This window comes from Leptidea sinapis, chromosome 26 (assembly GCF_905404315.1).
Source record: "Leptidea sinapis chromosome 26, ilLepSina1.1, whole genome shotgun sequence".
Classification (NCBI taxonomy): Eukaryota; Metazoa; Arthropoda; class Insecta; order Lepidoptera; family Pieridae; genus Leptidea; species Leptidea sinapis.
This window is the reverse complement of record NC_066290.1, coordinates 7,273,236-7,288,422: the sequence shown is the minus strand read 5'-3', so window position 1 is coordinate 7,288,422 and position 15,187 is coordinate 7,273,236. Positions and strand designations below refer to the sequence as shown.

At 33.0% G+C, this 15,187-nt stretch overlaps 2 protein-coding genes across 4 annotated transcripts in view; one reads left to right on the top strand and one right to left on the bottom strand.

Annotated features, from left to right (window-relative positions):
- LOC126972339 (TRAF3-interacting protein 1) overlaps window positions 1-9,207 on the bottom strand; it is a 23,512-nt gene extending 14,305 nt beyond the window's left edge. The window contains exons 1-3 of the mRNA XM_050819018.1: window positions 9,012-9,207; window positions 2,311-2,458; window positions 886-1,003 (exon numbers count right to left, since the gene is read on the bottom strand). Coding sequence (XP_050674975.1) covers window positions 886-1,003; window positions 2,311-2,442 — 250 coding nt within the window. The 5' untranslated portion in view covers window positions 2,443-2,458; window positions 9,012-9,207. The remainder of the gene's footprint in view (window positions 1-885; window positions 1,004-2,310; window positions 2,459-9,011) is intronic.
- Window positions 3,755-15,187, top strand: part of LOC126972337 (zinc finger protein 260) — a 24,308-nt gene continuing 12,875 nt past the window's right edge. For 2 of the 3 annotated variants that reach the window (XR_007731119.1, XM_050819016.1), the window contains exons 1-5: window positions 3,755-4,180; window positions 4,270-4,551; window positions 9,390-9,543; window positions 11,300-11,409; window positions 13,921-14,108. Coding sequence is in view for 2 of the 3 variants with exons in the window: in XM_050819016.1 (XP_050674973.1) it covers window positions 3,944-4,180; window positions 4,270-4,551; window positions 9,390-9,543; window positions 11,300-11,409; window positions 13,921-14,108 (971 nt within the window). In the remaining variant the exon portion in view is untranslated. Of the gene's footprint in view, window positions 4,181-4,269; window positions 4,552-8,897; window positions 9,206-9,389; window positions 9,544-11,299; window positions 11,410-13,920; window positions 14,109-15,187 lie in introns of those variants that run through there. The other variant, XM_050819017.1, reaches the window with a different exon arrangement.

Sequence of the window (15,187 nt, the reverse complement as noted above, 5' to 3'; positions counted from 1 at the left end):
TTCTTAAAGCTTTTGTAAACTTTGCGAGCGGATTTCTTTTTTATTTTTTCCGAACATCAAGTCCATGCAACAAAAACAGTAAATGCAAAGTAAAGTAAATGTAACATGCAAATGCGACAAAAACAGTACTTACATGATACTTAATGATGATTTTAATAAAAATACGGGACGAGACGAGCAGTACGTTCAGATGATGGTAATTGATACGCCCTACCCATTACAATGCAGTGCTGCTCAGGATTCTTGAAAAGCCCAAAAATTCTGAGCGGCACTACAATAATTGCGCTCATCACCTTGAGACATAGGATGTTAAGTCTCATTTGCCCATTAATTTCACTAGCTACGGCGCCCTTCAGACCGAAACACAGCTTCACTGCTTCACGGCAGAAATAGGCGCCTGTATATGTTTTTGTATATGAATACAGAATAAACATTGTGCGTATCCCGGAATTATCTTTAACAATTCGGACAGAAAACTGCTATAAAATGGTGCTATGGGGGTGAAAACCCTATCTTAGCTGGATCATCTCTGGGAATACGTAGGTACCTACTTTTCACACCGAGCAGATGTTGGTCCAAGGCCTATGTCTATGTTAAGTATAATATATCATGAAACCTTTTCATTGATATGACGTAAAAATAAGATGCTATTGTTTAGTGCCCAATAATAACAATATCTGAGACTTGAAATTTTGTTTCATTTAGAGTGGGTAATTTGATAACCAAAAATTACCCACTCTATATATAACTATATGTTTTATCTCATTTCAAACACTTTATTTGATCCTCAATAAATTCTTATAGGTTATAAATGATAATATGCTGAAAATTGTTTGAAATAAACCTTTACATATTTATTTAAGTTTTCTTAATTATTGTGCTTACCTACTACGAAAATTATTTTATGAAGAAAGGAAATTTTCGATTCTTTATCCTTTACATTCTCTGATATTAGCTCTTTGTCATCAAATAGTCCAGCAAAGAATCCAGTGCTTGTCAATACCTAAAACAGTCAAGTGTTTAGAAATTAAGAATACCTAAATACTAGCTTTACCTGCCTGTGACGTCATCCACGTGGACGTTATAAGCGGCAATAATAAATATATCTGCATCTAGTATGATAATATGTTGCTACATGGTTGTCCCAACATTTTCTGAACAAACTTTGGATCAACTTTACTTTTCCCGTGCATTGATTTTGAACAAATACAGCCTAAATGTTGATCCAGGCTCGCTGAAGGCATTCGTGAAAGTTACATTAAAGTCAGTCCAGTAGTGCCAGAGATTAGGATGTACAACAAAGGCAGACCGACAGACAGATGGAATCTATTTGAAATTTGTATTTTTGTGTTCAGGTACACCACTTTATTACGTACAATCGGTTTTTGGAAACAGTATCCAATTTTGGTTTTTTGAGAAGGGCGGTGATGGCCAAGTCGCAAATTGCGAGACTTAGAGGAGAGTCGTGAAAGGAGTTATGCCTTTGATTTATAAGAAACTAATAACTGCATATTTAGTTTTTTTTTTAATTTATAAAAATTTTGACGGCAATCGTCTGGAACGATTTTTCAAAAAAAAATACATCCTGTATAAACTAGCGGCCCCCCCCCGGCTCCATATGGATAAGCTTGGTGATATACCATTTAGATAGTTATAGGCGAATTTAAAAAGTATGTACTTGGTATAATTCTAGTCTTGAGTATTTCATTGAATATTTTTACTAAAATTGGGCTTGAATCTCTGACTGTACATCACATCAGTTCGTATGGTATATTATCGGATCCTGGGTCTCATTCTATTTTTTAGTGAATTGATCGCTCTCTGTAATTCTTGCGTGAGAATTTATGGTATTCTCCCATTATGAATTCTTGTCCTGCCTCAGAGGTGCTTACTTGTGCGTTAAAGTCGCCCATGATTATAAGATAATTGAGGTGGTGATATTTCTTTATACTTTCTGATAAGCTGTTACAGATGAAGTCTAGAATTGGCAGTGGTTGAGGCTTGTTCAGTGGCTTACACACCCACATGTAAAACTGATATTTTTTTTAGAACGTTTAGTGTATATGTAATATATATTGATATCTAGAGAACATTTCTAGATCGAAGTAATCATTAATCATTATATTGATAATAAAGATCCTATATATTTCATAATTATATCATTTCCTTAGTACATATTAAAAACTGCTAGGTACTAATAATTGTGAACCACAATCGTTGGCTCTCTAATTCAGCGCCTTTACACACTTTTTCATCAACCGTTTTTAAAGGTACGTACTTTACAATTTGAAATTTAAAAAATATACTTACCGACGTTGTAATATCATGCAAAAACCTAAATGGTGGTTTCTTAAGCAGTTTATCAGTGAGCGGCGGACGTTTAATAAATTTTCCGAGAGACCCTTGAGTCCTCTTTATTATTTGATCTAAATCTGATTCCATCGCTCATGTTTCAAATCTATTAAAATAAAGAAGTGTTAATTCTAAAACTACTATTTAAGAACTGTAAATATGTAAACACAGAATATGCATTCATATTGGTTGTCATAGCAACGTATTGCCTATAATAATAGAAGTACCTACAAAACTATAGAGTTAGTGAATGTATTGTCATAGCAACCCTTACGTAAACGCGTAGTTGAGGAAATTGAATATGCTATAGACACAGGCTATTTACAATTAAAGCATACGAGAGGAGGACATCTCTAACGAGGATATACAGCAAGATGGAGAAGGAAACCAAATCTACTGTTACTGTAACCAATTTTGAATGTCAGGTCGTACACAGTCAGTCACGCCTGGTCTAAGCTCCTAAGTACTTTGAGAACCTATTCTGCGAACATCAGTGTTTATTTTATTTTAGGTAATACGATAGTATTCAACAATTATTTTCTTTTTTTATGTAAGTGCCTGTGGTGTTAATCATAAACATAATCAGGAAAATCGCACATTTCATAGGAAAATAATTAAGACGTCGTCATTGCATAAAGCGTTTTTTTTCAGCAATGATTTCCACGCTGCGCTCATCCAACGTAGAGTAACTTTACATCGTTTATTGATAAGACAAAATTTCTTTCGAGGCTGAATGTCTCGTTTCAGAATCCTGCTAGTCAAATTCTCCTGTAGATGTCTCGTGTAGAGCCGAAACACGTGCCGAATTGGTGAAAGACAAATCTGAGTGATAACAAATTATAACATTTTGGTAAATATGGATTTCCGCAAAATAACTTCAATAAATAATTAGCAAAAAATTGTATTTTAAAGTCCATTGTTTCAATTTACTGTTAAAGAACATTTAGTTATACCTACTGAAGAACTATTGGTTTATGATATAATTTTATTTATCGGTTAATTACGTATTTGGGGCTTTTATTAATATATTTTGTAACATAATATTATAACCTCAAAGTTACAAAAATGTAGAAAATAAAAAACCATAGAAAAAAAATCGATAAAAAACTAGTAATCGATTTCTATTAAATTCGTTGTTTCATTAAAGCATATATGCTCTAGTTTTTCGATATTATCGAAAACCAATATTTATAAAATAAGGGATGCTCTAGTTATACTAATTGCAGGCGTAAGTTAGTATTTTTTTGCTGAATCAACACCTAAGACTATTTATTCCATTTTCTCGTCAAATTTATGAATGTCAAACGTTGGTTGTCATTCGAAATGTCACCATGTCAACTTCAATTTAACATTTATAAATGTCGTAAAACTATTCTTTCCTCTTCGAGTCAGCACTCAGCGCCTGAGTGAAAGTTATATCAAAATTTGTGCAAATGGTGAAGTTCTGACTATTGAAAAAGTGTTGCTAAATTGTTAGTTTAATGAAGAAATTCTTAAGTATGTCTTTGAAATTTGTTTTATATGGCCAAGTCATTTGATTTAGGACGGCGTCGAAAGTGTTAAAAGCTGTGTCATCAATTACGAAACGAAGATGGCACCTCGGAATGATAACGTGTCCAAAAAAAACACTAGCAAAAAATGTTCAATATACATTTGCTCATCGTGTGACACTAAATTCAAGAGCAAAGTTCGTCTGAGATATCATTTGAGAAATTGTAGTTCAATAAAAAAAGAACCAGTATCGGAGCAAGATAGTGGCTCCAAGAGCTCTAATGAAAGTTTATCTAAAGAAAAAGAAAGCAAACTTTTAGTAGCCTCCAAGAAAAGGGTAAGCTCTCCTATAGATCAGTTTCAATACCATTTTTTCAATACTATTTACATCAATGTTAAATTTCACAAATTTTGGTTTAATTTCAGTTAAAGTGCACCAAATGTCCAAAGGTGTTCACCTTCGAAAAGTCTTTCTTAAAACATATAGCAAATGAGCATTCAAACTTTAAAAGCAAAATTCAATGCATTTATTGTGATATTACTCTTCCAAATACATCCTCGCTGAAAGTTCACATAGACAATAAACATCACAGTAGAGAGTATGAATGCAAGTACTGTAGAAAAAGGTTTGCCAGGAAATACCATGTAACTCGTCACTTGGCTCAAAGAGGCTGTGACGGTAGAAATATTACAGTCTTTCCATGTAATGTAAGTATTAATGATTATATATTATTCAAAAAAATTTAATGAAGTAGGTGTTACTTCGCGGAAATCCATAATTATACAAATGTTTTAAGTTTTTCTTTAGTGTTAATTCCTCCAATGAGTCTTGTGCCAGATTTTGGTGAGACAACACGTCCTGAAGATGCCTCGTGTAGCGGCGAAACACGTGTTGAATTGTTTAAAAACAAATATTGGCGGAATTAACACTAAAGAAAAACTTAAATCATTTGTATATATATTATTCTTTCTTTATAATTTATCTTGCTAACTTTGAAAACACATAATATGTGATTTCCAAACAATCGGTACAACTGTTAAAAATGGCTCTAACTTAAATCTAACTATTCAACAGCAATATCTAAGTAACTAGTAGTTGCATTTGCACCTAAAGGTTTTATCTCAGCCATTAAGTTGGCATAGCAACATTCCATTCTGGAAACTTGGACCAACAGCCCTTATGTCATGTGTATACAACAAATGTGTGAAAAACATAGCAACACTGGACATTGGTTGTGATAGGCTCCCACTTTTTCTAAAGAAATGTAGCGACACTCTGGCCAATTAATTAGTGTTTAACTTTCTATTATATTCAACATTTGTCATTGTTCGGAAAACCATATTCTTCCAACTAATACTTATTTTTAAGATACTTAAGTAGTTTATAGTCACCTTAAATGCAAATTAGAGTCACTTTTATTTTTATGGAATGATGTGTTCTCCTATAATTGGTAGTACATACAAATGTTTAGTTATAAGGCATGTGTTAGATGTAAGTTATGTACAACTGTTGGAGATCCATACAAATAAATAAATATTTTATGCATTATTATACTTCAGCAATGACAGTATGCAATAATGTATAAATTGTATTTCTTTGAATGGACACTTAGCACTGCTTCTTCTCTCATAGAGCTCCATTACTGAAGTGATAGTAGTTACTTAATCGATGTCAAATAGCATTGGAAAAGACAGATGAGAGAATAAAATGTCACAGTAATTGTATCAAAAGAGCCTCACATTTAAGACTGTTGTGACTGTTGAAATGTGTCAGATCTGTCTGCATGACGGTTGCTTGCAGTGAGGAAGCAACCGAATCATGTAAACTCACTTTATAAAATTAAATATTCATGGCATGCCATCAATATATATTTATGAAGAAGCAGTAATGGTAAAGAATAATATCAATAAATAATATGAAACCTGAAAGCATTGAAGTCCAGAACAGAGTTGTATCGAAACAGCATCTTTTGCATGGACCAACAATTTACAATAAGTTACCTGACAATATTTAGCGCGCTAATATATTCTACTTTAAAAAGCCACTCAGTACTTAGTACTTCTTACTCATTAAAAGATTTTCTTGATGATAAAATAGTAAATAATAAATTTTAACTCCCGACTGAAATAAATTACAAGAGCTATTATAGACATTATATTTAAAATTAAAATGAATAAGCCTATGAAATTATAACTATTATATGATTGATGTTAATTCAAGTTTGCTTTGGATGTATATCTTTTTTAGTATAGTATACTAGCTGACCCAGCAAACATTGTATTGCCGATATTAAAATCGCGATACAAAAGTAACAGTTGATTGTAGATGGGTGAAAATTTGAAGTTGTATGTATTTTGTAATGCTGACTAATAATCAAACTAATTAAAAAAAAATGTGTAATAATTAAAAAAAAAATTGGTGTGGACCACCCTTAACATTTAGGGGGATGAAAAATCCTTAACATTTAGGGGGATGAAAAATAGATGTTGTCCGAATATGCACTCAAAATTTCATGAGAATCGGTCAAGCCGTTTCGGAGGAGTTCAAAGTTTAACACCATGACATGAGAATTTTATATATGAGATTGTTACTGAAACTTAAAACATGAACTGACTGTATTCCACTATAAGTTTGCATACATTATGGGTTAGGATAAGAGCACCTGTTAATTATAAACAAACAACACCTTATAATAACCTTATCTTGCAAATAAAGATGATTTGATTTTACATAAATAAATTACATTAACTTTAAATATTTTACAAGCTTATATATAAGTATGACTAAATTATGATTGCCATTGAATCGCCACACTAGTCGGAGACTGTATCGTGGGATCAAATAAAGATATGATTAACAGTAAACTATTATCTTGGTTGTCATCATTGGCATTACTATTACAAATTTTGAAGACACTATATACAACTGTAAAATAATAATTTAATTAAAAAATTACATATTATCAATACGTAATTTAAAAGAAAGTAAAATAAAATTAAAGTAACAACATGTGTGTGTGTGTGAGTTTATGTGTGTGTGTTTATGTGTATGTGTGTGTAAAATTAAATACAAGGGATCAAAATATTTTCAGTTTTTTCATAATCTAATTCTCCTAGGTATTTACTGATTTTTATTTTCATATTTTTTGTACTTAAGTCTAATATACCAACATGTTTATGCATAAAATTATATAAATATTTAGATATATAAGGTGCCAGTCGTTCCGAAAACTTGGTATTAACTCTTGGGCAAGTTATGTTAAACATACGTTTCATTTTGTTAGTGGCAAAACCCGGAGTATTGAGAACATTTTTGTGCTCCTTCATTACACTAGCCAATATGAATAATTGTCGAACTCTTAGCACGCCGCATTCCGTATACAAACTGTCCGTAGGGTGTCGTCGTGGCTTCCTGCACATGACTTTTAGAAAGGCTCGTTGAGCTCTCTCTAATATTATTAGATGAGATTTTACAGCTCCTCCCCAGACTATTATGCAATACATAATGATTGATTGACATAGTGCAATATAGATTGATTTAAGCAATTGGCAGTCAGCTGAGTTCCTGAGTAGCCTTATGATATTCATGAGTTTTCTAACTCTTCCAAATAAGGATAAGATGTGCGGCAAGAAGGTGAGTTTTTCATCCAATTGGACTCCCAGGTACCGTAATTCTGTCGTCCTCTGTATCTTTGGACAAAAGCATCTTCTGCTAGAGCTTCTGCTGCTTTATCACATCTATGTATTTGAATGAATTCACAGTCGGTTGGAGCACTAGCTTTTGTTATGTGAAACGACAGGTAATTCGTTTTCCCGGGGTTAAGAGTCAGGAGGTTATTATCTAACCAGTTAGCTACTACGGAGAGGCCTTTTTCCGACATGTGTTTTGCTTCTTCCCATGACTTTAAATTTTACCCTTTAAATAATATTACGGTGTCGTCAGCATAACAAACGATATCCGCGTTTTCAATGTTCAATTTTAGTAGGGAGTTCATGTAAATTGAAAACAGGGTTGGGCCTAAGATAGAGCCTTGTGGAACACCCACTGTGACCTCTTGCAATTCACTAATGTGTTTACCTACACGCAGACACTGTTTCCTGCCAGTTAGATAACTAGCAAACCACTTCAAAGGAAGGCCTCTGATACCCATACATTCCAGTCGCTTCAAAAGTCTTGGAACTGAGACAGTATCAAATGCCTTAGACAGATCCAAGAATACCCCAATAGATCGATGTCCACTGTCCATGTACCGTGAGATCAATTCTGTTACCAGTAAACATGCATCCTCTGCGGATTTTTTTCGACGAAAACCAAATTGACGATCACAGAGTAGGTCCTTAGATTCAAGATAAGAAGTGAGTCGGGAATTGACTACCTTTTCCAAAACTTTTGATACTACACTGAGCAATGAGATTGGTCTATAGTTTCCAGGCACTTCTTTTGATCCAGATTTATATATTGGAATTACCATTGCTAGCTTCCATGATCCAGGAAAGACTCCAGTAGTGATACTCAAGTTTATTATATGAGTCAGCGGTAAAGTAATATGGTCCGAGTTTTGCTTAAGTACTACTGCTCCTATTTGGTCTATTCCTGAAGTAGATAGTGATCTACTCGTAGATCGTTTAACCAATGTTTTATTTCAGTCTCGTCAGCTGGTTTCATGAAAAATGATCTTATTGGAGTGTTTATATGTTTTATTTCGGATGCTAAATTTTCCTCAGTTTTTTTGATGTTGTCAAGAATTGTCTTAGTAAGTTGTCTACCCCGTTATGCAACCTTAAACAATGTTCTACTTCATCAGACGTTTTAATTAATTCTTCAGCATTCTGCTGTGAGCGTTTATGATGAGTAATATCTGCAATCACCTTCCATAGCTTCTTTTTATCATGTTTACTTTCTGTCAAAAGTGAGCGTTCGTAATTGTACTTTAGTCGATGTAGTAGATTATTACAGAAGTTTCTATATTTTATATAAATTACCTTTTTAATTTCATCTTTGGATTATTTTTGTACTTTTTCTATGGAGTTTGTCTCTGTTTCAAATACATCGGATTAAACCAGGCGTAATCCAGGGTTTAATGTTAAATTTATTCCTACTGAGCGTGACCTCTGATCTGTGTCTAGATATAATTGTGTTAATTGTATGTGGGAAAATTTCTACTGACCTTGAGACGTCCATAGTATGATACACTGTCGTCCAGTCAGTATTTTGTAGACCGCGCGTGACTGCGTCATAGTCAGTTTTTGTCACAGTTCTACAGTGTTTGTGACCAACCGGGTATTTAGTTTTTAAACAAGTAATCGTCATATCGTGATCAGTCAGATCCGCGATGCAAATGAAACCCTCTGCTGACGTAATGTAACGAAAATATTAACTATTTCTTAAAAAAAAACTTATTAAACACATTTAATAAATTGTAATATTATATGTTTATTCAAATTTTACTTCTGATATTCGATTTTAAATTATAAATTGCACGGAGCTTCACTAAACGATGTTTACAATCCAGATGACTCACAAAAATTTGATTTGAATGTTTCAGATTTGCACTGCTACATTTACTCGTAAGGACAACTTGATAGTGCATCTAAGAGAACAACATTTGACGAACAGAAATAGCTTTTTCTGTAAAATATGCAATTACTATAGTAAAAATATATCGAAACTTATCCTCCATAATCAAAGAATGCATCTTCGTAAGTATTATTTTTATATACTTTTGATTAAAAGAAATATGAAGTTGATTCCTCATTGGATTTATATGTGGAGTTGGTCCGACCTATTCATGTATAGATTTATTTTAAAAGTTAAATATTTTGACATTGTCCAATATGTATATATTTGAAGTGTGTAAATTGGTAAAACAAAATAATCACTTATTTAAAAGGGCCATTCAATTGAATCCTCGTTCCACCAGATTAGCGGATAGACTGGTTTATGGCCACTGTCCCAGAACAACATTATACCTCAATAGAAGCTACGTAATGTGTATAAAAGTATCTAATCATCTACCTCTAGAAATAAGAAACTTACCACAGAAACGATTTACTGGACTCCTGTTTAAATGGTTAATTGACAAAAAATTTATAGTGTTAAGGATTTTTTAGATTTTAAGTAAACATTTTGCATGCTAATATAAATTAGCCGAATAGTAGACACTACAATAAATTTAATATCTATAATGTATACTGTATACGGTGCAATAAATAAATTTCATTTCATTTTTCATTGTGTTTCAATGACACAATTTTATCACAATCAGTATTGAAATTGTTGGTATATATGACATTAAGGCAATACATTTGCTTCCACATATGCTAGAAATATGATTCCAAAGTTTTGTTGCCATGGCTATAAAATCAGTGTAGCTCAGTGTAACCCTTGTACAATTATATTTTACAAATAGAAAAAAGTATATTTATACTTTTTTCTATTCTATTTTTTTTCTATATCAATTTTGATAAAAATCTATAATATATATAAAAATGAATTGCTGTTCGTTAGTCTCGCTAAAACTCGAAAACCGCTGCACCGATTTGGCTTATTTTGGTCTTGAATTATTTGTGAAAGTCCAGAGAACGCTTAAAAGGTGAATAAATATGAAAATGCTCGGAATTAAATTAAAACAACAATTGATGTGTTCAGAAATCATAAAAAATAGTTTTAAATGAATAACTAATTAGAATTTTTATATCTTTCCAACTTTATCAGCAGGTAAAATATAAACTTAATTTAAGTTCAAATAAAATTTGAAAATTTAATTTTATGAACGATGAATCTTACGTATCAGCTGGTTCTTTATAAAAATGTAGATTTTGTGAGTGCAAATAATAATAAAGACTACTGAAATCAAAATAATATCAAATATTATCTTTCATTGCTTATGAAGTATTCATATTCAAACATTCAATATTAGATTTTGAAAAATTTTGCCCCTATAGGGCCATTTGTTAAAGATAAAATTGCATTACATTAAATATTAGCTGACCCGGCAAACATTTTTGTGCCATATAAATTATTTTTAGAGTTAAACTGTTTCTTGGACATTGCAACATTACTTTATTTTTCTAAAATAAAAGAATTTTTCTAAAGTAAACATTGCCTAAGTTTTCCTTATTACATAAGCTACCTGCCAATAAAAGTCCCATCAAAATCGGTCCAGCCATTTCAGATCTTAGCCAAAACCAGACAAAAATTGCAAAAAAATGGTATTTTGGTATATGTACCATATATATATATATTCATTTACATGTAGTAAAAAACGGTTATTTCAATATTATAAACAGACACTCCAATTTTATTTATATGTATAGGTTTAATACATAAAATAGCCTTTAGGATTTTAACTTTTACATGTGTATGATATGAAAAATAATATTAGTAGGATATAAGTAGGACATATCCATTTAATGTTTTATTAATTAGTTAATGTTTAAATTTTAAACATTGCAGCTAAGCCTTTACAGCTTGAGTGTGACCATTGTGGCAAAATAACTTCATCTAAAGCGACTATGTTGAAACATCTGGAGATCCACGGAGACAAGAAATATGTTTGTATGGTGGTAAGTCGAATTTATTATAATACAACACAATAATAATGAAGTGTTTGTGTTATTCGGACACACACACAAAAGTTCCATATCATCATACAGGATAAGAGACCATGGACATTCTAAATAATAAAAAAAAAAAATAGTTGTAGAATAAGTAGCTGATAGAAGTGAATACTTAGAATGTATAAAAACAATTAAATTATAAATTTCAGTTTATTATATGTAAAAAATTATGTATCGATATGCGATATATTATAAATTTCATTTATTTCTAAGATTGCATAAATACATTTTAGTGGTTGAGATTTCCCAGTTAGTTATTCATAGGATACTTGTATTGGGAATATCTCGCAACTTCCTTAGCGGATACATAATACTTGATAAACAATATAGAAATAAATAAAAATGATTAAAAATCAAATTTTACAATTATCACATAATTAAAACCAATCTGAACTGTGTGTGTGCATGTGGATTTGATTTTGAACCTTTAAGGTACGGACAGACGTGTTCAAAAAAAGGCGTGCTTTTAAGCATGCTTAAAGTGAGCATGCTCATGCAACTATTCACATTTTCCAGCAATAAGCATGCTTGCTTAAACATACTCATAAATAAGCATGCTCAGAGCAAACGTACCGGACAGACGTGCTGCTATTTGGCACCAGGCTCTTGGACAAAATGGATGTACAAAGATATAGTGACAGTGATATCCATACAGAACTCAATAAAATAATCATAGTCGCCCGCCGCGGATCGAGATCAAATCGATAATAGCATGCTAATAAGCAAACCTGTTCAGACGCGCTCGTAGCACGCACCCTTCTACCCGCGCCTCAGGTAGCGTGCTCGAAAATCAAACGTCGGTTGATTTTTGAGCACGCTCTAAATAAGTATGTAGTATGAGACACGATTTGAAAATGAGTTTGTAAGAGTAGCCTCTTTTTTGTACTGAGGCAGTACAATGTCCTACTTCAAATGAGGCGCGGCGTACTGGAGCGAGGCGACACTTTTGAAGTTACGAGTACTACAAATATGACATTTGATGTTATTGCAGTCGGAACGAACGACATAGTAATGTTATTATGTAGGTAAATAAAAAAATATAACAGATATAATTTTAAGTATAGGTAAATATATAATAAAAATTTTATTTAATAAACTGTGATTTTAATGTATTACAAAAAATAAGATATTCCATTTAACAAAATTTAATATTTCTTTATTTATTGTGCATTTGTTTTAATTGTTTTGTAGCATGCCACTCGCTCCCTCACTCTCTCACAGTACACAAGTACACACTATAGTGTTACAGAGTGAGTACTGACTACTGAGTAGTTGAGTAGTGAGAGCGCGTCACGCGACTACCGCGACATAAAATTTGAAGTGGTACAATTTTAAATTTCGAGCCACTCTTACATTTTGACGTCATGTACGGGACAAATGTACCCGCCTCTTGTATGTCCTACTCAACACTATAAGTATGCTCATTACAGTACACACGTGCTACTAATGAGCACATGCTCAATAAATGCATGCTTTCGTGCTAGTAATGAGCACGTCTGTCCGTACCTTAAGACAAGTTAGACAATCATTTAAAGCTTTTTCACAAAGATGTTATGTCATCATTTTGTTTTACATGCATTTATTTGGTCGCTTGTACAGTATTAAATAATATAGCTTACAATGTTATATGTGTATAGAAGCCAAATTTGAAAATTAAAACTCAAATAAATAAATATATTTTTATTTTTGCACACACGGATCCAACTGGGTAAGTCACTACTTCTTTCCTCATACAATGGCTACTACAATATTTTAGCTTTAACTAATTATACACCCTGTACAGACGGTAATTGACACACCCTGCCCATTACAATGCAGTGCCGCTCAGGATTATTGAAAAACCCAAAAATTCATATATAATATACGGCAATACAACTGCGCTCGTCACCTTGAGACATAAGATGTTAAGTCTCATTTGCCCAGTAATTTCGCTAGCTACGGCGCCCTTCAGACCGAAACACAGTTACTATTATTCTTCCCAGTACTAGTAGCTACTGACGTATATTTTTTTCTAGCAGATGCTATTTAAGAATGCACGGAAACGAATATCCAAAAAGGTTTCTTCAACCAAAACATATAAATTCACTCTGACAGGGAACTTGAGACAAGGATTTAAGTCTCATTTGCCCAGTAATTTCACTAGCTACAGCGCCCTTTAGACCGAAACACTATAATGCTTACAGCACATTACTGCTTCACGGCAAAATAGGCGCCATTGTGGTACCCATAATCTAGCCGGCATCCTGTGCAAAGGAGCCTCCCACTTAACTATTAATGTGTTATTAATAAACGCGATGTAAACTTATTCCATAGTTAAAACTTTTTTATTAATAAACCCAATGAAAAGTTAGTCCAAGATTAAAATTACTTCTCCGTGTCATGTAATTCTGTAGTGACGCCATCTTGTGCAAAGAAGCCCCCCATTGGTAGATGTGTATGTGTTAATTTTATTTCTAGTGTGGCTACAAAACGTACACAGTGGAAGTGATGCGCAGACACACATACACACACATCGACAACAAGCCGAACAAATGTGACATTTGTGACAAATCGTACATCCAACGTGGACAACTCCTGAAGCATCTCAAGAAGCACGAGGGATTCTTCTGTACCTATTGTAAAGAACAGTTCAACACCAAACCTGCGTATGTATCATGTTCTGTTAATATCATTAAAAAAAACTAACTAGTAGGTTAATATAAATGCTGTTAGACAGCCGTTAAAAACAGGCCAGGAATATTAGAAAATTTATTGAAGTAGGCGTTACTTTGCGGTAATCCATAATTATCCAAATGTTTTTGAGTTTTCTTTAGTGCTAATTCCGCCAATAACGAGACAACATCTCCTGAGGATGCCTCGTGTAGAGGCGAAACACGTGTCGAATTTTTTTTAAAGACATTAGATTAGAGTGAGTAACAAGCTACGTCATACACTCGCGATTTTGTATGACAGTGTACTTTGTGTTAGTGTTCGTGCATTGCTCAAAATAGAGGCTATTTCTAAAATCATTTTTTTTCTACGTTTTCACAGCTATCACAGTCTATAACGGCTGTTCCCGATATTCAGTCGTATCTCTTACTTGAGATAAAAATCGTAACTATCGTTGACTTTTCTGCCCCAATAAACTTATCGACGGTAACTCACCTTATTCGTACACGCTGTCTGTCAATGGGACGACGTACAGCCTACCAGAGATAGAAGTTTGTATGGAAATTTCAATTCATGCGTCCCAATATAAGGCGATAAGAATGACTCATCGGGTATATTGGTCAGCTTCAGATTATAAATTGCTAATTACTGACAGTAGAAGGTAGTAATTTATCTTTATCTGTAGATAGTATATTGGGAACGGCCGTTAATGATCTAAGTAGAATGGTTATGAGCGCTAACTCCTTGAGGGACAACTGTCGACATTGCAACGGTCCAGAGACTGTTAACAGAGAGGTGTTAAATATTAAGAAACTTGTGCAGATTGTGAAAAGTGACGGTAAAACGAATAAATTTTTGTTCTTAAGTAAAAAATGATCGCCATATATTTTAGTAATTATAATAAAATAAATATTTAGTAATGTAGTATTTTGGGTAGTGCTACAGGTTATGGAAGACTTCGCTGTTAAAGAAATACGCCATATTAAAGCGTTGTTTCAGGCCTGCCGTTCCGATTAGTACTAAATCACTACTGTTGATAAGCCAACTGTGAGGGGACATGCTTAACACAGCTGTA